This window comes from Sorex fumeus, unplaced genomic scaffold (assembly GCF_029834395.1).
Source record: "Sorex fumeus unplaced genomic scaffold, SorFum_2.1 ptg000044l, whole genome shotgun sequence".
Lineage (NCBI taxonomy): Eukaryota > Metazoa > Chordata > Mammalia > Eulipotyphla > Soricidae > Sorex > Sorex fumeus.
In genome coordinates this window covers 10,526,290-10,548,103 of record NW_026606101.1, presented here as the reverse complement: position 1 = coordinate 10,548,103, position 21,814 = coordinate 10,526,290, and the positions used below count along the sequence as shown (strand labels likewise).

General features: G+C 55.4%; 1 protein-coding gene across 1 annotated transcript in view; it reads left to right on the top strand.

Moving 5' to 3' along the window:
• CEP250 (centrosomal protein 250) overlaps positions 1-21,814 on the top strand; it is a 45,143-nt gene that overhangs the window by 3,494 nt on the left and 19,835 nt on the right. Inside the window, exons 2-20 of the mRNA XM_056121446.1 lie at positions 686-972; positions 2,229-2,285; positions 3,990-4,072; positions 4,264-4,429; positions 6,046-6,152; positions 6,333-6,584; positions 9,144-9,240; positions 11,055-11,156; positions 11,578-11,727; positions 12,392-12,570; positions 13,249-13,431; positions 15,295-15,439; positions 16,225-16,371; positions 17,927-18,157; positions 19,886-20,079; positions 20,260-20,387; positions 20,560-20,729; positions 20,834-21,001; positions 21,348-21,482. Coding sequence (XP_055977421.1) covers positions 787-972; positions 2,229-2,285; positions 3,990-4,072; positions 4,264-4,429; positions 6,046-6,152; positions 6,333-6,584; positions 9,144-9,240; positions 11,055-11,156; positions 11,578-11,727; positions 12,392-12,570; positions 13,249-13,431; positions 15,295-15,439; positions 16,225-16,371; positions 17,927-18,157; positions 19,886-20,079; positions 20,260-20,387; positions 20,560-20,729; positions 20,834-21,001; positions 21,348-21,482 — 2,880 coding nt within the window. The 5' untranslated portion in view covers positions 686-786. The remainder of the gene's footprint in view (positions 1-685; positions 973-2,228; positions 2,286-3,989; positions 4,073-4,263; positions 4,430-6,045; positions 6,153-6,332; positions 6,585-9,143; positions 9,241-11,054; positions 11,157-11,577; positions 11,728-12,391; positions 12,571-13,248; positions 13,432-15,294; positions 15,440-16,224; positions 16,372-17,926; positions 18,158-19,885; positions 20,080-20,259; positions 20,388-20,559; positions 20,730-20,833; positions 21,002-21,347; positions 21,483-21,814) is intronic.

Here is a 21,814-nt window from a genome sequence, read left to right as displayed (position 1 = left end):
ATGGTTCCCAGTGCAATGCAGGGAGCAGCCCCCAAGCATCCCAATGTGTGGCCCCCTCTTTTCGTGTTTCAGCCACACTGGACAGTGTGCAAGGGCTTTTGGCTCTGTTCTTAGGGGTCACTCCTGGTGGTGTTTACAGGACCAGATGGTACCGGGGATCAAACCGAGACCTCATATATGCAAGAAAAGTGCTCCAAAAATAAAAAGAAGAATAAGAGGAGGAAAGTGCTGCACCCCTGAGCCACATCCCTTTATTCTTGGTTTTTGAGACACGTGCCAGGGCTGGAGCTATAGTACAGCGCTTAGGGCATTTGCCTTGCATGCGGCCGACCCGGGTTTGATCTCCAGCATCCCATATGGTCCCCTGAATACTGCCAGGAGTAATTCCTGAGTGCAGAATCAGGAGCAACCCCTGAGTATTGCCAGGTGTGACCCAAAAAAGAAAAAAAAAATAAGAGAGAGATACATGCCATGGTACTGGGGTCCCTTGGGGTGTGGGCATCAAACCTGGAGCTTCTGCATGCACGGCATGCCCTCCAGGCTGCAAAGCTATTCCCAGAACTTTCAAGACTCTGTGGAGTAAAGAAACCTCTTTTCCTCGTCCAGCCCCGCGTTTAGACTCTAGACTCTGTGTTGCATGCATGAGTCTCAGTCTACTGAACTCTGCCCTGTGCTTTGTCCCCAGCCCGAGAGGCAGCCGCAGTGGCACGCGATGACCAGAGACCCTCCTGGAGTGAGCAGCCGCTGGCTCCGCGGGGGCCTTTGTGCTCGCTGACGGGTGCCTCCATGGAGCCGGGCAGCGCCGACCACGGCACCATGAGGTCCCAGCCCCTGCAGCTGGTCCTGGAGGAGCAAGTGCTGGCCCTCCAGCAGCAGATGGCGGAGAACCAGGTCGTGTCCTGGAGGAAGCTGAAGAGCTCCCAGGAGGCGCAGCAAAGGCAGGCGAGCCTGGTGAGGAAACTGCAGGCCAAGGTGAGGCGACCTCTTGGAGCTGAGGCGGGGTGAGGGCTGCAGAGGCAGAACCACATGGGGGAAATGTCCCCTACCAACCTCTCCTTTGATGCTCACAAAGATTCCGTGATAGATGGATTATGTCCCTTTCTTTATTCTTATTATTGAAAAAACAAACAAAAAAAACACCTTTTCTCTGGGGCTGGAGTGATAGTACATGGGATAAGGTGCTCACCTTGCACATGGCCAACCTGAGTTCAGTCCCTGGCATCCCATATGGACCCCCGGGCACTGCCAGGAAAGGTCCTGAGTGTAGAGACAGGAGTAAGTCTTGAGCATCACCAGATGTGGCCCATAAACAAAACTAACAAAAAGAACCTCAATTTTTCTCTTTTGGGGCGGGGGCCTTCCCAAGCAGCCTCAGGGTGCCTGTGGTGTGTGGGTCCGAGGGTTCCAGGGCTCAGGCCAGTGGTACGGTGCTGTCTCGGGGGCCACCAGGACTACACCTGGCAGTGCTCCATGGTGCTGGGGAGCAGACTCAGAGCCTTGCGTATGCCAGGCATGTGCTCTTGCCCTTCGAGCTGTGTCCCCAGGATTGTGTCCCTTTTAGTAGTGCTTTTTGGTGTGAGGGTCATTCCCAGCAGTGCTGTGGGGCTATTCCTGCCGGGTCCACTCCTGGCAGTGCGTGGAAGAAAATGGGCTGCAGGGGACTGAACCCAGGCTTCCTGCATGCATGTGCCCAGCCCAGGGAGCTATTTCTCCAGCCAGGTTTTGTCTCTCTTAAAGATGACATTTGGGAGATTTAGGTGAGTTGTCGGGCAGGGGGAGTGGTGCAGAGGGCTGGAGTCATGCAGTGCCCTGCATTTGCTTCCTGGCAATACATGCCCCCCCCCCCCCCCCCCCAGCAGAGCTGGGAGTCATTCCCGTGTGCCTCCAGCTGTGACCTTTCCTCTCCAGAGAAACCCTAATGGAGGGTTAACCTGGAGGTTAAGCTGCTTGCCTAGCATGCGGCTTCTCTCAGAGGCCCTGGTTCAAATCCCAGCACGGCATATAGTTCCCTCAGTAATGCAGATGTGCCCCTAAACACCCCCCATGCAGCCCCAAAACCAGCCGAACAAGAATGCCCAGAAGGACTCTAAGTGGCTGTGGTGGGACCTTGTCATAACCATTCTGTTCCCTCCGTCACAGTAGGGCTGCCTGAACTCCCTGCAGGCCTTTGGGTTGAGCTGTTTGTGCCCATCCTTCCCGTGGCCCATAGCCTGTTCTGTTTACGTCAGGTGTTACAGTACCGGAACTGGTGCCAAGAGCTGGAGAGGCGGCTGGAAGCCACTGGGGTGAGTGAGGCTGAGTTCTGGGCTCCCCTGAGCCCTCAGGGATTGTGCTTGTTAGACTTCATCAGCTGACTGAGGGTGGGCCGTGTTTGTTGTTTGTTACAGGGATCACTGCTGATGGTGCTGGGGGACCATATGGGGTGTCAGGGAACAAATTGAAGTCAGTCACATGCAAGTTAACTGCATAACCAAACCCTCCACCCTTTTGTCCCTATATGACCCCTCTGGTGCTAGTAGAAATGTCTTTTTCATGAGGCCAGAGAGACAATACAATGGATAGAGCATTTGCCTTGGATGCAGCGGATTCAATCCCCGTCACCACATATGGCCCAGGAATGATCCCTGAGCACAGAATTGGGAGTAGGCCCTGAGCACTGCCAGGCATGCATGCCCCCACCCCCCACATACACAAAACAAAAAGAAAGAAAAGAAGGCCTTTTTTTTTTTGCTTTTTGGGTCACACCTGGCGATGCTCAGGGGTTACTCCTTGCTTTGCACTTAGGAGTTACTTCCGCCGGTGCTCAGGGGACCGTATGGGATGCTGGGAATCAAACCCAGTTCAGCTGCATGCAAGGCAAACGCCCTACCCACTGTGCTATCGCTCCAGCCCAGCCTTTTTCTTTAGCCCTTGGAACTCTCCTACAGATGCCTTCCCTGGATCTGTTCCTGGCCTTTCAGATTCTAATTCTTTGCTCTCTGAGGGGAAAATTCAGTCTGAGGAGCCCTAATCTCTTTCGAAATGGTGTGAGACAGGGAAAAAAAGACAATACATTTTTCTTCCAGAAGGTGTCAGTGTGTATCTGTGAGAGAGATGCAGCCCCCAACAGCCTGTTTATTGGCACCTGGGGGATAAATCAGGGGTAAAGGCATTTGCCTTGCATATGGCTGACCCCAGTTTGATCTCTGGCACGACGTGGTCCCCTGAGCTACATAGGCTGTGACGCCAAAGCCAAACAGAAGCCTGTTTGTGACAGAGGGATTTATTTATGCCGTTGCCATAGTCCCTGCTCCCTCTCGGCAGGCACCTTCATGCATTCCCCTCAGATAGAGTCTAGCAAAGGAAGGAAAGAAATGGGCCTTCCTGAGGGCTGTTCTGTGTAGGCCAGGCGCCCTGAGCGCTGTCACAGACCCACACCTCCATCTGCAGCGCCACTTACCCGGGGGATGCTGTCACCTTCGTTTTGAAGCCAAAGACTTTGTGGCGCAGACAAGTTCAGTAACTGGTCAGGGTCCAAACATTAGCACAAGAAGTCAAGGGTGTTCAGTGGAAGATTTATTTTTTGCTTCTTAAGGTAAAAACACTTTCCACTTCTATTTTTTTTTCTTTATTGCTTTTTGGGTCAGACCTGGCGATGCACAGGGGTTACTCCTGGCTCTGTACTCAGGAGTTACTCCTGGCGGTGCTCAGGGGACCATATGGGATGCTGGGAATCGAACCCGGGTTGGCCGCGTGCAAGGCAAACACCCTACCCGCTGTGCTATCTCTCCAGCCCCGCTTTCCACTTCTAAATGGCCCTTTTCAGGAGAGAATCCTGGTTCACTTTTGGAGAGAGGAACATCACGAATTTGCTCTCAGGGCGCAGTGATTGGGAGATGGGGAAGGCATATATGCTAACAAAAAGAAAGGGTACTTGTGCGTCGGGGGCTCCAGGGCACAGGCCGAGCGCTGTGCTCTCCAGGGGTGAAGCAGGCTTGTCTCTGTTGAAGGGACCGCTCCCCCCGCGGTGGGAAAGCACGGACGAACCCAACCTGGAACAGCTGCTCAAGCGACTGGAGGAGGAGCAGCTGAGGTGACGGAGCCCAGATCCTCGGACCTAGGGGACTGACCCGGGGGGCGGGGTGAGAGGTGGACGGGAAACCTATTCTCAGGGCTCGTGTGGGTCAGAATCTCGAACCTTCACCTCCCAGCTTCCAGCCATGGGAAATTCCGGGGGTGGTCCAGAGGAGGGGTTGGACCATCCCTCCCTCCTGTGCCGTCCAGGTGTGAGAGCCTCGCTGAGGTGAACACCCAGCTCCGGCTGCACGTCGAGAAAGCCGACGTGGTGAATAAAGCCCTTCGGGAAGATGTGGAGAAATTGTCGGTGGACTGGAGCCGGGCCCGGGACGAGCTAATGAGGAAGGAGAGCCAGTGGCAGATGGAGCAGGAGGTAGGAGGAGGAGGAGGGCCCTGGAGCACCGAGGGGAGAGTGGGGCTCTCGGCATTGGCCCGGCCGGTGGTAGGAAAGATTCATTTCAAGACTGGTGTATCAGCTGAGCTGTCCCGGTTCAAATCTCCAGTCCTCCCTTTTTATGAGAGGATGGGGCGGGGTTGGACCACACCCCGTGGTGCTCAGGGGTTACTCCTGGCAGAGCTCGGGGGACCATATGGGGTGCCAGGGATTGAGCCCAGGTTGGCCTCCTGCAGTACTGTTGCTCTGGCCCGCCCCTCCAGAGCTCCTTACTCCCACTGGCAGCTTTTTGTGTCACACCTGCACTGGAAGGATAGCACAGCAGGTAGGGCATTTGCCTTGCGTGCGATCAACCCTTCTTCGATTCCTCCGCCCCTCTCAGAGAGCCTGGCAAGCCTGGCAAGCTCCCCGTGGCTTATTCGATATGCCAAAAATAATAGCAAGTCTCACAATGGAGATGTTACTGGTGCCCACTTGAACAAATCGATTAACAATGGGAGGACAGTGCTACAGTGTCACACCCATTGATGCACAGGAGTTACTCCTGGCTCATGCACTCAGGAATTACTCCTGGTAATACTCAGGGGACCATATGTGATGCTGGGAATCGAACCCGGGTTGGCCACGTGCAAGGCAAATGCCCTACCCACTGTGCTATTGCTCCAGTCCCGCCTTTGACTTAGTCTTGCCCTTACCTGCCTTGGCCAGGTTTTGTTGACACTTAGAGAAGCAACTTCACTGCCTAAATGACAAGTGCATAGAGGACTCTGAGCACTTGCTCCCTTGTCTGGGGACATCTGCAGGTGTAGATGTTAAGATGTCACTGCCGGGCAGGAACGCGTGCCTCGCTTGCAGGGGTCTTGGGTTCTACCTCATGCTGAGTTCCCCAAGTAATGCCAGGAACGAACCCTGAGCTGGTACTGCAGCCCTGAGCCTTGCCCAGAGTGACCTCAAAACAAACAGGAACAATGAGAATAATAATAACTAAATAACTATGGGAATTGAATAGGGGAAGAGAAACCAGATATGGACCCTGGAGGAATTTTCAGTTCCCAGCCAAGGAAATGAATATTTTCTGTGCTTGAATTCCATGTTAGAACACACCGGCTCTGCCCCTCTTCTTCTCTCCCTTGTGCTAGGTGATTTCCCGTGTGGTGCAATTTAATTGTCATTGTAAGTCCTGGGTAATAATGGCAGTAGCTGTGATTTGTTGTCCCTTGCTCATCTGGCTCTGAGGAAGGCCATATCCCCTTCAGACCCTTTGACTTTGGAATCCTGCCACTACCTTAAACTCTTCAAGATAACTTAGCTGTAGACACCCAGTCACAAGCTCTAGACAGAAATTTAAGTCTCCTATGTTGGTGAAAGACAGTCCTCTGCCCTTCGATGTGACCTGGGTTTCTGAATATACATGAATGGGCAGTGTTGTTTTTGGACCATACTCAGCAGCGCTTAGGGGTTTACTCCTGGCTCTGTGCTCAGGAATCACTCCTGTGGAACTCATTCCTGTGCCCAGGAAATTATTCCTGTGCCCAGGAATCACATGCAAGGCAAAACACCTTACTCCTGTCCTATCTGTGACCCTGAACACGCAGTTCTTCAAGGGCTACCTGAAAGGGGAGCACAGTCGCCTTCTCAGTCTGTGGAGGGAGGTGGTGACCTTCCGACGCCACTTCCTGGAGATGAAGTCTGCCACTGACAGGTGAGTGTGGGTTTGCCAGGGGAGACTGTTCCGGCAAGGTCTGCCCTGGAGGGTGGCGGGCGGCTGTGGGGGGGAGGCAGGCCCAGTTTGGGCAGGGCAGTGGAAGAGTCGGGGTTTCCAGCTCCCATCTTGGGCCCTCCCTCGGGGAGGGGGGTCCTCTCTTCCCTCGCCTGTCCTCAGAGATCTGACGGAGCTAAAGGCGGAGCACGTGAAGCTCTCCGGGTCCCTGTTGACCTGTTGTCTGCGCGTTGCTGTCGGGGTACAGCCTCGGGACCCCAATGGCTCTGGAAGACAGGATGGGAAGGAGCCCACGCAGGTGCTGCGGCTGCTGGCCAGGACCCAGGAGTTGGAGAAGGAAGCCCACGAGCGGAGCCAGGAGCTGCTCCAGCTCAGGAGCCAAGGGGAGCTGGAGAAGGCCGAGCTGCAGGACCGGTGAGCGGACCGGGAAGGAGAGGGAGGGAGAGAGAGGGAGAGCTTGCCTGCGTGGGGGGAAGGAGAGAAGCCCCAGCCCACCCCAGAGTCCCTACCCTCTGCAGCTCTCCAGCCACCATCCTTGCCGCAGCCAAGCTCTGACCTGCCTCCATCCCTGCACCTTGTTCTTTGGGACAGTTCCTAGTGGCACCCCTTCCTCCGGCCCTCGTAGCTTTTTCATTCACCATGCAAGTGTCTTTGGATCTGCTTGTGACACCAATGCCCTCACTGTCCTCACACTGATTAGTTGCTTTTATTTTTCCTTTTTGGAAATAAGGGCCATTGCCCACCGCAATGGGGAGCCTGGGACCCTCCTAGGGGTGCTTGGCCCAGCAGTGTGAACCCAAGGGTTTGCTTCTGGGGTCCACTAGGACTACATACAGCTGGTGGTGACAGGGCAGGCCCTGTGGTGCTGGGGCTTGAGCCTGGGGTAGGCACGTGCTCTACCACCGGTCCTGTCCCCAGGCCCGCCCCCTGCATCCACCTTATTTTTATGGGGTCATATTAGGGGAGATTTAGGAGACATGCAGTGCCAGGAATGGAACTCAAGGACCCCCTCAGTAAGTTACCTTTTCTTCCAGTTAAGCTTTTTATTTATTTTTTAATTATAATAAAATAATTTTATTTTTAATGATGGTAGAAAAGGCAGGGACGCAAATCATCTCCAGGGCTCCATTCCAGCACCACCTGGTGGTGGTGTATGTACATTGCCGTTTGTTTTGTTTTGTGTTGTGGAGACCCTGGAACAAAGGCCCCGTTCATTTTTGGTGGGGGGTGGAGTTTTTGGGCAACACCCGGCTGTGTTCGGGGGTTATTCCCAGCTCTGTACTTAACTCCTGGGCTATCTCTCTGGTCCAGAAAGACCAGATCTTTTTGTGGATTTTGGGGTTTTGTTTTTTCCGGGAGCCACTAAGCCCGGCCACGTTCAGGACTTACTCCTGCCTCTGCTCATGGATCACTTCTGGCGCTGCTCAGGGAACCATACAGGATGCTGGGGATCAAACCCAGGACAACCACATGCAAGGCCTTGCCCGCTGTACCATCACTCTGGTAGAGAGCTTGGCTTGCTTTCACAGTCTGAATTTAATCTCCAACACCAAAGAAAAAAACAAACAATGCCTTCTTTTAGAAACAATACAAGTGTAAAAAAAAAAAACACAAACAATACCAAAAAAGAGCCTATTTTTTTAATTTGGGGTCCTGGTGGTCATTCACAGAGGTGCATGGTCCTTAGAATTGAACTCAGGGCTGGCGAATATAAAGCATATATTCCAGAATTTTGTGCCGGGTCCATAACCCCAGCAACGACCTTATTGTAGTAAGTTTTGTAGCTCTAGCACTGTGTATGTCACCTGCTATAAGTAGGTACTTGAAAAATGTTTGCTAAATGATACTGTAGTTGAGTGACCACATGGTGTCTTAGATTTGTTTTTGAATATAATTATTCAAAAAGGGGCTGGGGATAGCTCCATGGGTGGAACAGGCTTTGCATGCAGGAGCCCCAGGTTCAGTCCCTGGCACCTTATGGTGTGCTGAGCACTGCCAGGAGCAGCTCTCTGAGTGAGTACTGCTAGGCATAACCCCCAAACCAAAATACAATAAGATGGGGAAGATTTTTTTTTTTGGCTTTTTTGGATCACATTCCGTGATGCTCAGGGATTCCTCCTGGCTCTGTACTCAGGAATTACTCCTGGCTGTGTAAGGGGGACCATATGGGTTGCAGGGATCGAATCCTGGTTGGCTATGTGCAAGGCATAGGCTCTATCTACCCTCTGCGCTATCACTCTGGCCTCAAGGGAAAAAAAGTTTTTAACTCCCACATTACATGCACTCAAAAAATACTTATTTAGGGCCAGAAAGATAATACAGTGGGCAAGGTGCTTGCCTTGCACACAGCTGACCCAGGCTCGATCCCTAATACCACAGGTGGTCCTTAGCACCACCAGGAGTGATCCCTGAGCACAGCTGAATATGGCCCAAAAGCTACCCAGGTGGGCACTGAGCTTCAGGATATGGGGTTAGGGATAATGACGTATGGTTAATTTCACTGAACTTTGAGGTTAATATCGAGGAGGATGAACATACTATCCCCAAATTGTCCCTCCTATTTCTCTGTCGGAGTTAGATCCTTGGGCTGGCGGGGCCTTGGGACTATCCCAGTGGCAATTCTGATACTCTTATTGACTTCAGGGTGCTTGACTTCAAGATCAAGCGGGGCCTGGAAGGGCACAGGCCAGGGCTGCCCTTCAGCTTTCGGGCCCCCCAAACACGTGTTCCAGCCTTGAGATGTGGTAAATGCCTGCATGTATCTGAGTGGCTTTTGGCTCCCCCTTTCCCACCCCCAATTTGAGGCTATATTGCATCATGTGGTTTTCAGGGAGCACAGAGGGGCTGGGGGCTCCCCTAGGGACTTGGGCGGGGGCTGCAGCAGGCATGTGTGTTGGGGCTGGAGCGTGATGCTTAGCTAGTGCTGGCCCTCTGGAAGGCAGCCCCGGTGACCTGCCGTGCTCTTCTCTGCAGGGTGACTGAGCTCTCTACTCTGCTGGCCCAGTCCCAGAAGCAAAACGAAGATCATGAAAAGATGGTCAAGGCTCTGAAAGAGACCATGGAGATCCTGGTACATGACTCTTTGTTCTGGAAAGGACTTTGGATGGGCTTGTCCTTGAAAGACAGAGCGAGTGCCAGAGGGATAGCAAACAGGGTAGGGCGGTTGCCTTGCTTGTTCGGTGTTTACCAACTGGACAGTGACTGGAAGTCACTGGCTGGTCGAGTTTGGCTCAGAGCTAGAGCTGGCCGGTGGCGGGGATGGGCAGCCCGTCTTGTGAAGGTGTGAGGCTTGTGCCTCTTATTCTCTCCAGGGGGCTCAGGTAGACCTGGCTCCATTTTCCCTTTCATCTCGAAAATGTGCAGGTCTCTGGTTTCAGGCAGAACCTGCATCCCGACCCCCATGCGCGCCCCAAGCCTTCTCCTTCAGGCTGGTGTTGTGCTGAACTGTTGATGCCTCTTTGGCTCCTGCCGGTCAGGAATCTGCAAATTCACGCATCTGTGGGCCGACAGTGCAAGTGCGTGAAACGGGTTTGCTTCTCAGAATTTTGGGTTTCCCCGCGCCGTCACACTGAGCTTCCCATACCGAGGGCCACTTGGTGCAGTGTGAAGGGAAGCGTGAGGCATCGATGGCATGGGCCTGATGAAGCTCATCCTGTGGGAAGAGCCATCTCCTCAAGCATCAGGAACCGGGGCATGTGGGCATGGAGGCAGGGAGGCTCATTTGTTGACCTTTCTGGAGAGAAGCAAGAAATTCAGATTCTTCTGTTGATGAGTGTCAACTCCCAGACAAGCCATTTTAGCTGCATGCCCGTGTCTTCAACTCATTGCTGGCATGGCAGTCCCTAGGTTGGGAGAGGAGCACGTGGCCGCTTTCACTAGCTCTCTCTCTGGTAGCCTTAGCATCTGGCCCTGGTCCCAGCCCAGCCCAGCACCACTGAGCTGAGCACTGGGTTGAGTCACTTACATGCATTTGTTTTTCCTCATTTAAGTTTCTGTTTTAAAATACTTATTTGTAATTGAATCACAGTGAGATACACAGTTACAAAGTTATTCATGATTGAGTTTCAGTCATACATATGTCTGAGCATAGAATTCAGACATACACCTGTCCCTTCACCAGTGTACATTTCCCATCACCAGTATCCCCAGTTTCCCTCCCGCACCCCCCTTTCTATGGCAAGCACCTCTTTCTCTCCCTCTCCCTCTCCTTCCTCTTCCTCTTCCTCTCCCTTTCCCCTCCTCCCCTCCCTCTCTCCCTCTCCTCCCCCTCACTCTCTCCCCCCCTCTCCTTTTGGGCATTATAGTTTGCAATACAGATTCTGAAAGATTATCATGTATACCTCTTTACCTACTTTGTAACACTCAGTTCTTGCACAGAGTGATCAGTGCCAGCTGTTACTGTTCATACTGGTCCCTTCTCTGTCCTAACTGTCCTTTGCTCCCCTCACATACTCCTGGCAAGCTTCCAGCCATTGACCAGTCCTCCTGGCCCCTGTTTTCCCTGGCCTTGGATATTAGTCTCATACCACTTTATTTTTTTTATATCCCACAAATAAATTTATTTAAGTTTTAAAACAGACTTTCTGGGGAAATATTTGCTATTCCTATTTTTTAAAAAAAGGACGCTCAAAGATGCGACTGTCTGCAATCTCCAAGCTAGTGCATGCTCACGCCTGAGATCTGGTGCAGCCGTCGCTCTCGGAGTTTAGACTTGCTTCTCCTGAACTCCCATCGCCACCTGCCAGCTTCAGTTCTGGCGCTGGCTTTCACCCAGGAGAGAGTGGCATGAACAGAAGCCGGGGAGTGAGGCTCTGGCGTGAGGACTGGAATTGTCTGTTCCCTTTTGAGAGCTGGGCTCATGGTTCCGTTTTGTTCCCTGTTCAGGAGGCAAATCATGCAGAGGTCATGGAGCATGAGGCATCTCTGAGTAGGAATGCCCAAGAGGAGAAGCTGTCTTTACAGCAGGTGATCCGGGAGATGACCCAGGTACTGGGAAGCCGCCTGCTCGGTGACCAGCTCGGGCCTCCGCGTCCTCTCAGTCCTGTCTAGACATCGCTCTGACGTGGTTGGGCCTTAGAAGCTTGTGGGTGTGAGTTCCCGAGTGCGGCTGAAGACGAGACCCTTGAAGGGTAGCTAAGGACGCACGTGCGGGTCCCAGTGCCAGGACCGTTGCCAGCTGCACTTTGCGGGCCAGTTGTTGGACCCTGGTCTCTGTTAGCACTGTCACCTTTTCCTGTCTCACTGATTCCGGCTTAAGGGAGCGGCCTCGCCAGGGGCCAGCAAAGGTGGAGCATGCAGGAAACGGCCGTTTTGTTTCCAGATCCCGGGAAGGGTCCGAGGAGAACCACAGGTTGGTCCCGGCCCTCCGCACGCTCCCAAGTGGTGACCCCGCCACCTTGACTTACAGGCCGTGGTGGAAGAAGGTGACGGGCTGGCCCAGGAGCAGGCCCTGGAGATGGATTCAAGCAGCCTCTCCTCCCATTTGGATTCCAGGCCCCCTGACGAGGCCCTGACTCTGGTGCGTTCCGTGCTGACACGGAGGTGCCAGGCCGTGCAGGTGAGAGTCCTGGCCACTGGGCCCCAGCTGCCCTCTTGGCCTGGCCTGGCCCATCACCCCGGGAGCGCATCACACAAAAGGGCTTCATTAGGGCCCCAAAGTGCCTGCTAGAATATCTCCATGTCAGGACTGGAGCGATAGTATAGTGGGGAGGGCTTGCACGAGGCCTTGCACAAGGCTGACCCAGGTTCGATTCCCAGCATCCCATATGGTCCCCTGAGCACCGCCAGGAGTAATTCCTGAGTGCAGAGCCAGGAGTAACCCCTGAGCATTGCCAGGTGTAATTCCTGAGTTCAAAGTCAGGAGTAACCCCTGTGCTTCACCGGGTGTGACCCAAAAGGCAAGAAAAAAAAAAAAACCCTATGTCTGCCCGCTTGTGGCTCCCAGGCCCGTGCTCCCCAGAACCATCTCAATCATTTTATTTTTTATAAGATTGTGATTGATGGTTGCCTGGTACTGAGCCAGGGTGGATGACGGGGGTCCCCAATCCTGAGGGTCCCCTCCCTACTCCCTACTCTGTATGAAGGTGCCAATCCCCGACCTAGAGAGCACAGAAGCCCGGCCGCCTCCAGCCGTGGTCCTGACTGCTAACAACTCCGCTCAGCCCTCCGTGCAGGCTTCTGCCCTCACTTACCCTCACTTCGTGCCCTCCCTCCCTCCGCAGGACCTTCGGAGGCAGCTCTCGGGCTGCCAGGCAGCCATGAGCTCCCTGCAGCAGCAGCAAGAGCACTGGGAGGAGGAGGGCCAGACCCTGCGGGAGCGGCTGCAGCAGCTCACTGGGGAGCGGGACAGCCTGGCCGGGCAGACCGCGGGTCTCCAGGGAGAGGTGGACGCCCTCAGCAAGTGAGTCGGGACTCCTGGCCTGTCCTCTCCTTCTGCCCTCTTCTGCTGACCCTGCTCTCCCCAGGCCCAGGGCTGCCTGACACTGGGGTCTCATTCACTCTTTTGGGGGAGATCCAAAAGTTCCCTGTCCCCCAGGGGGAGGGAAATATTTAAAGAAGTGGGTATCTCTCTCTCCCTCTCTCTCTTCCTCTTTTTCTTCCTCTCCCCTCCCTCCCTCTCTCGCTTCTCTCTCTACCTCCCTCCATCCCTTTCTCTCTCCCCTTCCTTCTCTTTTTCTCTCTCCCCTCCCTCTCTTTCTCCCTCCCTGTCTCTCCCTCTCTCTCTTTCTTCCTCCCTCTCTCCCCTCTCTGTCTCCCTCCTTTCTTCCCTCCATCCCTTTCTTTCTTTCACTCTCTCCCCCTCCCTCTCTTTTTCCTTCCCTCATTCCCTTTCTCCTTTCCCTCTCTTTCTCCCTCCTTCCCTCTCTCCCTCTCCCTCTCCCTATCCATCTCTCTCTCTATCCATGTCTCTATCTCTCTCTGTCTGCCTTGTCTGTCTGTCTCTCTGTCTGTCTCTCTCGCTCTCTCTTGCTCTCTGTCCCGCTCTCTCTCCGCCCCCACCCTGGACCTTGCAGTGTCGCCTGCAGGAAGGGTCCCAGGGTCCTGAGCCTCGGCTCAGCCGGGCTGGCTTTCCTTGCAGGGAGCGAGGGCTCCTGCAGAGGAGCAGGGCAGAGCTGCAGCAGCAGCTGGAGGTGCTGGAGCAGGAGGCCTGGCGGCTTCGAAGGACCAACACGGAGCTGCAGCTGCTGGGGGACTCGGCCCAGGGCGAGCGGGAGGAGCGGCAGGAGGCCCTGCACCTGGCCGTCCGTGAGCGGGAGCGCCTGTGAGTGGCCCCGCTATCCTCTTCCCACGCCCTCTTCTCTTAGAAAGTGGAGGCAGAGAGATGGAGAGATCATGCAGACTTCACGGAGCCCCAGAAGGGATGAGGCGCTGCAGGATGCACAAGGGGTCCGGGTCACAAGGAGCCTGCGGTCGCAGGTGGAAGGCGGACAAGTAAACGTCTGAGTGGGGGGAGGCCAAGTGGCGTCTGAGCTCAGCAGCGCATCAGGCAGGGTCCTCTGGAAGATTCCAGCAACAGTCACTAAGCGCCTTGTGGCGGGGAGGGTCGCCTTTGAGCCGGACCTTCACGCCTCTTGGGAGAGTGGGAGAAGCCAAAGGACCAGGTTATGCCAAGGAGGCAGGACAGGCCGGGCCTGCCCAGAGGTGGCTGGACTGGCTGCAGGGTAGCTCTTAGTCTGTGAACGAGCTGGTTGGGAAAACGGGCAGCCAGAGGCTTGGAGAGTTGAGGCCTTGAGTTTGGTCCCTGGCACCACCTGGCATCCCCGCATGGTATGGACAGCCCTGCCCTGATGCTCCCTGGTGCACTGCAGCCAAGTGAGGCACCTGATGAGTACCACAAGCAAAGTGCCAGTTCAGTGGCTAAGCTAGAAACCCCGGACAGCAAGACAGCAGCTAGAAGGAAGGGGAGGTAGGAGCCCGTAGAAACGGAAATCAAGGGGCTGGAGCAGTAGCACAGCGGGTAGGGCGTTTGCCTTGCACATGGCCAACCCGGGTTTGATTCCCAGCATCCCATATGGTCCCCCAGCACCTCCAGGAGTAATTCCTGAGTGCAGAGCCAGGAGTAACCCCTGTGCATCGCCAGGTGTGACCCAAAATGCTAGGACCTTCAAGGTGGACCCTCACTTGGTTTCACTCAGATTCCTAAGCTATTTGGCTACCACCCGTTTAACTAATTAGAAAAGAAATTAGTGCAACCCCTGGAGATCTAGCTTCTTCAACGGAATCAATAGAAGGTAACCCCCAAATGCACCCAGGGCTCCAATTGCCCCTGGATCACTCCAGTGCCCCCAGAGGCCCGTGTTACCCCTTTCATGGTGAGTCTGTGAGCCTGTTGTTCTGTCTGTAGCATGAAGGGGGAACGTTTGCCGTGGGTTGCTGGGAAGGTAAAAGCTGTGCTTTGCAAAGCGCCTGTGTAAGACAGGTCTTCCGTCACCGGAAGACTGTGTCTCCATTGTCTTGGCTAGATGCCCCCTTCCTGTGCTCTCCTCACAACCAGTGGGCCTGAGCAAGGACTGCTGTGAGGGCAGGTACCAGGGACAGCAGCCAGCCACCCCCCACCCCGAATAATGATCTGTAAAGGTTTAATTTTTCTGAATCAACCATGCAGTGGTTGAAATCATTAAAATGCAGAAGTTGGAGCTACTTTAAAAGATGACACAGGAGTCACCACTTCTCATTCCCACCTCTTCTTCCTCTCTATTTCCCTTCTCTAGGTAACTAAATTAATTCCTCGTTTATCTTTCCAGTGCTGTTTTGTGCAAATATAAGCATAGGTTCTATGTATTTGTACGTGTGTGTATGTGTGTGTGTATGTATGTGTGGCAAGGGATCAAACCCATGCTCTCACCTGCAAGCCCCGCACTGCACTGAGCCACACCCCCAGCTCCTGTAAGCATATATTTTATTTCCCCCACTCTCCTGCCCAAAAGGTAGCTCGTGATATTTGCTGCTCCGCGTCTTGCTTTTTTTCCTTTTCCTCACTTTTTCTGTCTTGAAGATCTTTCCGTAGCAGTTTGCAGGGCCCTTCCTCGTTAGGTTATAGAGCAAAGGAAATCCCCATCCTTGTTCCCCTGAGCTGCGGCCTCTCCCCCAGACGTCCTCTAGCCCCCTCTCCTTCCCGCCGTAGTCAGGAGACCCTGGTGAGCCTGGAAGCCAAACAGTCAGAATCACTCGGTGAGCTGCTCGCTCTGCGGGAGTCTCTGGAGTCCAGTCGCCTGGAAGGGGAGTTGCTGAGGCAGGAGCAAGCAGAAGTGACCGCAGCGCTGGCGAGGGTACGTGGATCTCCCTCGCTTGCCAGGCGGGGCAGGGGGAGGAAGGGTTAGGATGCTGTGTTTCTAGGAGAGGCCACGACCACTCCATCCCCCCTTCTATTTCTCGCTTCCGTTCCTAGTTTCTGCGTCTGGAGTCTCTCCCCAATCACGCTCTCCCTCAGGGAGAGATGCTTTCCCTCTGCTCGGGTCACTTCCTCTCTTACACCGTTTAGCAGCTTCCCAGCTCCTTCGTGCTATTTTGAAGCCCTCAACCGTCTCCCTCAGGCTGTTTCTTGCCTCCTTCTGACTCCAGATCTCCTGTCCTCACTCATCCTGTCCTTTTCCTTCCACCGCACAGCCCTGGGCTCTCTCGCAGGGCTCTGTCGTTGGCAGACACACGCTTCCTTCTGCTCAGGTCACCTCTCTGCTCCCTCGCTTTCCGCTGTGAACTCTTCCTCATCTCTCAGTGCCTGGCCTCCCGGTCCACTCCGGTCCCCAGCACTTTCGAGCTCCCAAACGGAATTCATGCTTTCGAGTTTCCAGGGTCCTTGGCGCTTCCATTGTCTGTGGTGTCCCTTCAGCTGTGTGCGTTGACACCCCCACCCCTGCCCGCGTGGTCTGAACCTCTCTCTTCCTCCTGCGTGGGTGAGCGAGTGAGTTAAGGGTGGCCCACTGGGCCTGGAAGGACAGCTGAGCACTGACTCCTCTCTGTCCGGAGGAGGCCGCAAGTGCTGGGGGTGAGAGCCGGTCACGTTCCCCGCCAGGGACAGTGACCCTGGGAAACCCTTTCGCTCTCTCGGTGGCAGGCGGAACAGTCCGTGGTGGAGCTGTCGAGTTCAGAAAACAGCCTGAAGGCTGAGGTCGCTGACCTTCGGGCCGCGGCTGTCAAGCTCAGTGCCTTGAACGAGGCCTTGGCCTTAGATAAAGTGGAGCTGAACCGGCAGCTTCTCCAGGTGAGCGCCCAGTTCTCTGGTTCAGGGAGGGGCCTGCGTCCTGGCTTCGAGCAGAGCCCGTGGCAGGCGAAGCTGGGTGCCCAGGACAGGGAGGACAAGTTAGCTCCCAGATGGAGCCGTGAACCTTGCAAAAGGGCCACGGATGGCTCAGCAAGAGACAGGCTCTGAGGACTAGGCTCACCCATTACAAACAGCCCCTTCCTGGGGCTGGAATGATAGCACAGTGGGTAGGGCATTTGCCTTGCACGCGGCTGACCCGGGTTCAATTCCCAGCATCCCTTATGGTCCCCTGAGCAATGCCAGGAGTAATTCCTGAGTGCAAGAGCAAGGTATAACCCCTGTGCAATGCCAGGTGTGACCCAAAAAGCAAAAAAACAAAAACAAAACAGCCCCTTCCCACATCTGTTCCAGAACCTCTTCAAACCTTTCGGGGGAAACCATCAGGGCTGGGACAGAAGACTAGGTTTGGGTTTCTTTTGGGCAGGAGCAGGGCGTGGAAGGGAGTGGTCATACCCACCACTACTTGGGGGCCTCGTCCCCAAGTTGCGCTGGGTTGCTCCTGGTGGTGCTTGGAGGGCCGTTTATGCTGGGGATCCACACCTTCCCAGCTTCCCACAGGCCCTTTGAGCCATCTTCTTAGCCCAGAATATGTTGTTTATAATCCCGTCATATGAGCTAATAGCAGTTTCCAGAGAACGATCTGGTCAGGTGCCTAAGTATTTTTATTATTATTTTTAAAATTAAGGGCACCGACGGGGCTGGAGTGATAACACAGCGGGTAGGGCGTTTGCCTTGCACGTGGCCGACCCAGGTTCTATTCCCAGCATCCCATATGGTCCCCTGAGCACTGCCAGGGGTAATTCCTGAGTGCAGAGCCAGGAGTAACCCCTGTGCAGCATCCCCAGGTGTGACTCTACAAGCAAAAAAAAATTGGGGCACTGTGATTTGCAGTCCTGTTCATGGTAGAGTTTCCTGTGGCCAATATTCCAACAGCATATCCTCCGCCAGAGTGTCCCTGCCAGGAGCCGAGGTCTTGATGAATCTCAGTTGGTTCTAACCCAGTATCGGTGCTTTCCCCTCTTGGGTTTTGGGCAGGTGTGGCTTCACTCTGTGCCCTGGAAATGTCCCGTGCGGGGGCTGGACCGATAACACAGCAGATAGGGCATTTGGCTTGCACATGGCCGACCCAGGTTCAATTCCCAGCATCCCATATGGTGTCCTAAGCACCCCCAGGAGTAATTCCTGAGTGCATGAGCCAGGAGTAACAACTGAGCATCGCTGGGTGTGACCCACAAAGTGAAAAAAAGGTTTCATGCACCCTTATTCTGAGTTATTTGAGGGTAGGATTTGGTCCTTTTTGAATCTCTCCCCCACACCAGGGCCCAGCTCTAGAGAACCTAGAATCTAGGCGTAGCCCGGGGAGGGAGGAGCACTGCTCCCCAAGGCACATTTGGGTTCACACATGGGGCGTAAGTGTGCCCGGGTCCCCATCCCAACTCTCCGTGTCTCAGCGGCCACTCTTGGTGCCGGGGGCCTTTGTCTTTGTGGCCAGTAGCTGGAGCAGGAGAACCAGCGTGTGCGCTGCAGTGTGGAGGCTGCAGAGCAGGCGAGGAGTGCTTTGCAGGAGGGCCTGGCCCAGGCAGAACAGAGCAGGGACGCGCTGTGGGAGAAGAACGCCCACCTGGAGACGCAGCTGCGGCAAGCAGAGGTGGCCAGGGCCGAGCTGCAGGCTGATCTACAGGGCGTCCGAGACGAGAAGGAAGAAGCCCGGAAACAGCTGAGCGAGGTGAGAAGGCCCTGCCGTGCCCTCGCTGGAGGGGCTTATATGTGCTCCCTGTACGAAACAGAACTGGGGGGGGGGGGGGGGGGTGCTGCTTTCAAGCAGCAAGTTAAATACAATGGAAACCACATGAAAGTGTTTTTAGGAATGACTGTTGTTAATGGTTTGGGTTAAATATATATATTTATATTTTTATATATATATAATATTTTAAGGGTCCCTAAGGGAGACTGGACAGGTAGTATAGCAGGTAGGGCATTTGCCTTACACGTCAGCAACCTGGGTTCCATCCCCAGCACCCTATATGGTCCCCTGAGCCCCACCAAGAGTCATTCCTGATCACCAGGCCAGTACTAAGCCCTGAACGCTGTCAGTTATGGCCCCAAACCCAAGAAAATTAAAAGATAAGGAATCCCTGGGGGCCAGGGCGATGGTACAGTGTGTAGGGCATTTGCCTTGCACATGTCCAACCCGGGTTCCATCCCCAGCATCCCATACAGCCCCCTGAGCCCAGCCAGGAGTGATTCCTGAGTGTAGTCAGGAGTAATCCCTGAGCACTGCAGAGTGTGGCCCAAAATTTAAAACAAAAAAAAAAATTTAAATACTAAAGTATCCCTATAGAAATCCTTCTCTGACCCCCACTGTATCACACACCCCGAGATCCATCTCCTCTCTGCAGTCAGGAACTCAAGCTTCTTTCTGCCACCCGTGTTCATGCTCTGTGGTAATGATCGTTCCACACGTTTCCACCATCAGCCCAGAGCCTTCTTGAAAGCACGGTTGCATCTTCCTCGTTTTCATACCTCTAACTTTTATTTAGCCCGGTGGCTAGCGTAAAGCAGAACTTAGTAGCTAGCTTCTGAGCCAATAATCCATCCCAAATGTCATCTTTCTCCCCCACCCAACTTCTCATTGCCCTAATGACAGAGCATAAACCACCCGTCACTTTCTTTTTGGGTTTCTGCGTCTTCTTTTTGTTGGGGTTGGGGGGCTTGGGTCACACATCACAGTGTTCAGAGGCTGTTCTTGACAGTGTGCAGGAGAGGCCGGCACCTGGCAGTGCTTGGAGGACCTTATTTGCTGAGGGGTCGGTAGGGTGCAGGGCAGGCTTCTTGACCCCTGGACCGTTTTTCTGATCCCTGTCTTCTCAAGTCCAAAAGTGCTGTGGCCGGTGCCGGAGCGATAGCACAGTGGAGAGGGCGTTTGCCTTGCATGCAGCCAACCTGGGTTCGATCCCTAGCATCCCATATGGTCCCCTGAGCACTGCCAGGAGTCATTCTTGAGTGCAGAGTCAGAAGTAACCCCTGTGCTTCATTGGGTGTGACCCAAAAGTCAAAAAAAAAAAATCACAATAGCTCCAGGGCCTGGAGTACAAAGTACTACTTTGCTTGTAGGCACCTGGGTTTGATCCCCACCAGGGCATGATCCCCTAAGCACTGAGCCAGGAGCAGCCCCCAAACAAACCAAAAATAGATGGAGAGTGCTTCAGGGCTAGTCACTTGCCATTAGCACAGGGTGCTGCTGCTCACAGGAGAAGTGTTTCCTGGGCTGGACACTCTGTGGAGTTGGTCAGGGAACTAGACGACTCTGTTAGAGTGGACCATGAGGACCAATGGACCCTGGTCCAGGATCACTGGGAAGCCAGTGGCCACAGCCTAATGGTAGCAGTGCTGAGCGTCTCACCCCTGAGCCCCACCACCACCACCACCACCACCACCACCAATGTCTCCTCAGGCATGTCACCAGCAGGAGGCGGCCGCGGCTCAGCTGGAGCAGCTGAATCAGGAGGCCCAGCGGGGGGCAGAGGTGCTGGCCCGGGCCGTGCAGGAGAAGGAGGCCCTCGTGCGGGAGAGGGCCGCCCTGGAGGTCCGGCTGCAGGCTGTGGAGCGGGACCGGGAGGCCCTGGCCGTGCAGCTGCTGGAGCACAGGTAGGCCTCAGCCTGGCCCCAGCCCAGGGAGAGGGCTTGGAAGGCACGTTTGGGTTCTGAATGAGCGAAGAATTTGGCATGGGGCCCTAGCGACTCCTGCATTGGTGCTCCGACCCCTCCGCTGCTGGGGAAAGGGGGGCCTGCTGGCTGAGAGTTCTGCCTGATTCCTAAATCTCCCAGCTCAGCCAAGGAACAGCTGGAAAGCAGCCTGTTTGAGGCCCAGCAGCAGAGTTCTCTCATAGAGGTCACCAAGGGGCAGCTGGAGGTTCAGCTTCAAACTGTCACTCAGGCCAAAGAAGTGATCCAAGGTGAGCACCATTTCTTCCCATGGGGATGTGAAAAGCCAGAACAGCGGGCAGTGGCGGGAGGCTCCTCGGAGATCTTCTCCAGACAGCCCCGGGGCCTTCGAGGTGGTCACTGGGGCCAGGCAAGAAGGAGCCGGGCACAGGCTTGGACCAGATCATGCTGTTGGCATCTTAGGGGAAGTGAAGTGCCTGAAACTGGAGCTCGAGGCGGAACGGAGCCGGGCAGAGCAGGAGCGGGGTGCAGCGGCCCAGCAGCTGGCCCTGGCCAAGCAAGAGGGCCAGGCGGCCCTGCAGCAGGAGCAGGTGGCCCACCGGGAGGAAGTGAAGCGGCTGCAGGACACGTGGGTAGGTGGCACGCGTGGCCGGGGGATGGGTGAGGCCGGCAAGGCTCCCCGCCACCGCTCTGGCCCTTGGCCCCCTTGGGAGAGTCTCTTTCTCCTCCTGACCAGGAGAAAGAGCGCGCCTGGCACGAGCAGGAACTCGCGAAGGCCCTGGAGGGCCTCGAGAGGGAGAAGGCAGAGCTAGAAACGCAGCTCAGGGAGCAGCAGGCAGAAACGGAGGCCGCCCGGAAGCAGAGGGAGGAAGAACGGGCCGAGGCGGAGAGCGCCCTGTGCCAGGTGGGATGCCAGGCGCGCCTGGACCCCCACTCTCCCTCGGCCCACTTCCTCCTTCGCCGCTGGGGGCGGGCAGGTGGCTTCCAGAAGAGACGGTGGCGGCCCACCTGGCTCGCCGTTGAGCTGCAGGGCTGGCCGGGTGTCGTACTTCCTGCGGGAGGGCCAGCGTCGACCACATCCTGCCAGCCCGCGGGCCTGGGGCAATCCTTGCACTTCCTGGTTCTGGAGGCCTGGGCCCACCACTTCCTTCGCCCTCGCCCCCCCATGTGCCAGGAGAACCCCAGAGCTACTGGAGTGGGGTTGTGGCCCTGTGGGTGAGATGGGGACCCTGGACTCCGCCTCCCCGCAGATGCAGCTCGAGACAGAGAAGGAGCGGGTGTCGCTGCTGGAGACCCTGCTGCGGACCCAGAAGGAGCTGGCGGATGCCGGCCAACAGCTGGAGCAGCTGAGGCAGGACATGAAGGCGCAGAAGTTAAAGGAGCAGGTAGGGAGCGGGTGGGGCTGGCCAGCCGGGGAGCACAGCCCTCCCCGTGCACCGGGTCTTTGGCAGTTCACTGTACCCGGCCCTGGGGGAGGGGCCAACATGTGCCAGATGTCACAGCAGTGACGTGACAGGCATGGCCTCTGTCCTCGAGGAACCTTGTGGCAGAGCGGACCCCAAACCAGTGAGGTCATTGCGGGTGGTGGCAGGCACAAAGGAAGGAAGAAGAATAGAGAGAGGGACACTCTGGGGGGGCGCCCGTGGGACACACAGGTCAAGGGGGACCCTGGGAGAAAGTCTGAGCTGAGATGTGGAGGCTGGAGGAACGGCCCGTG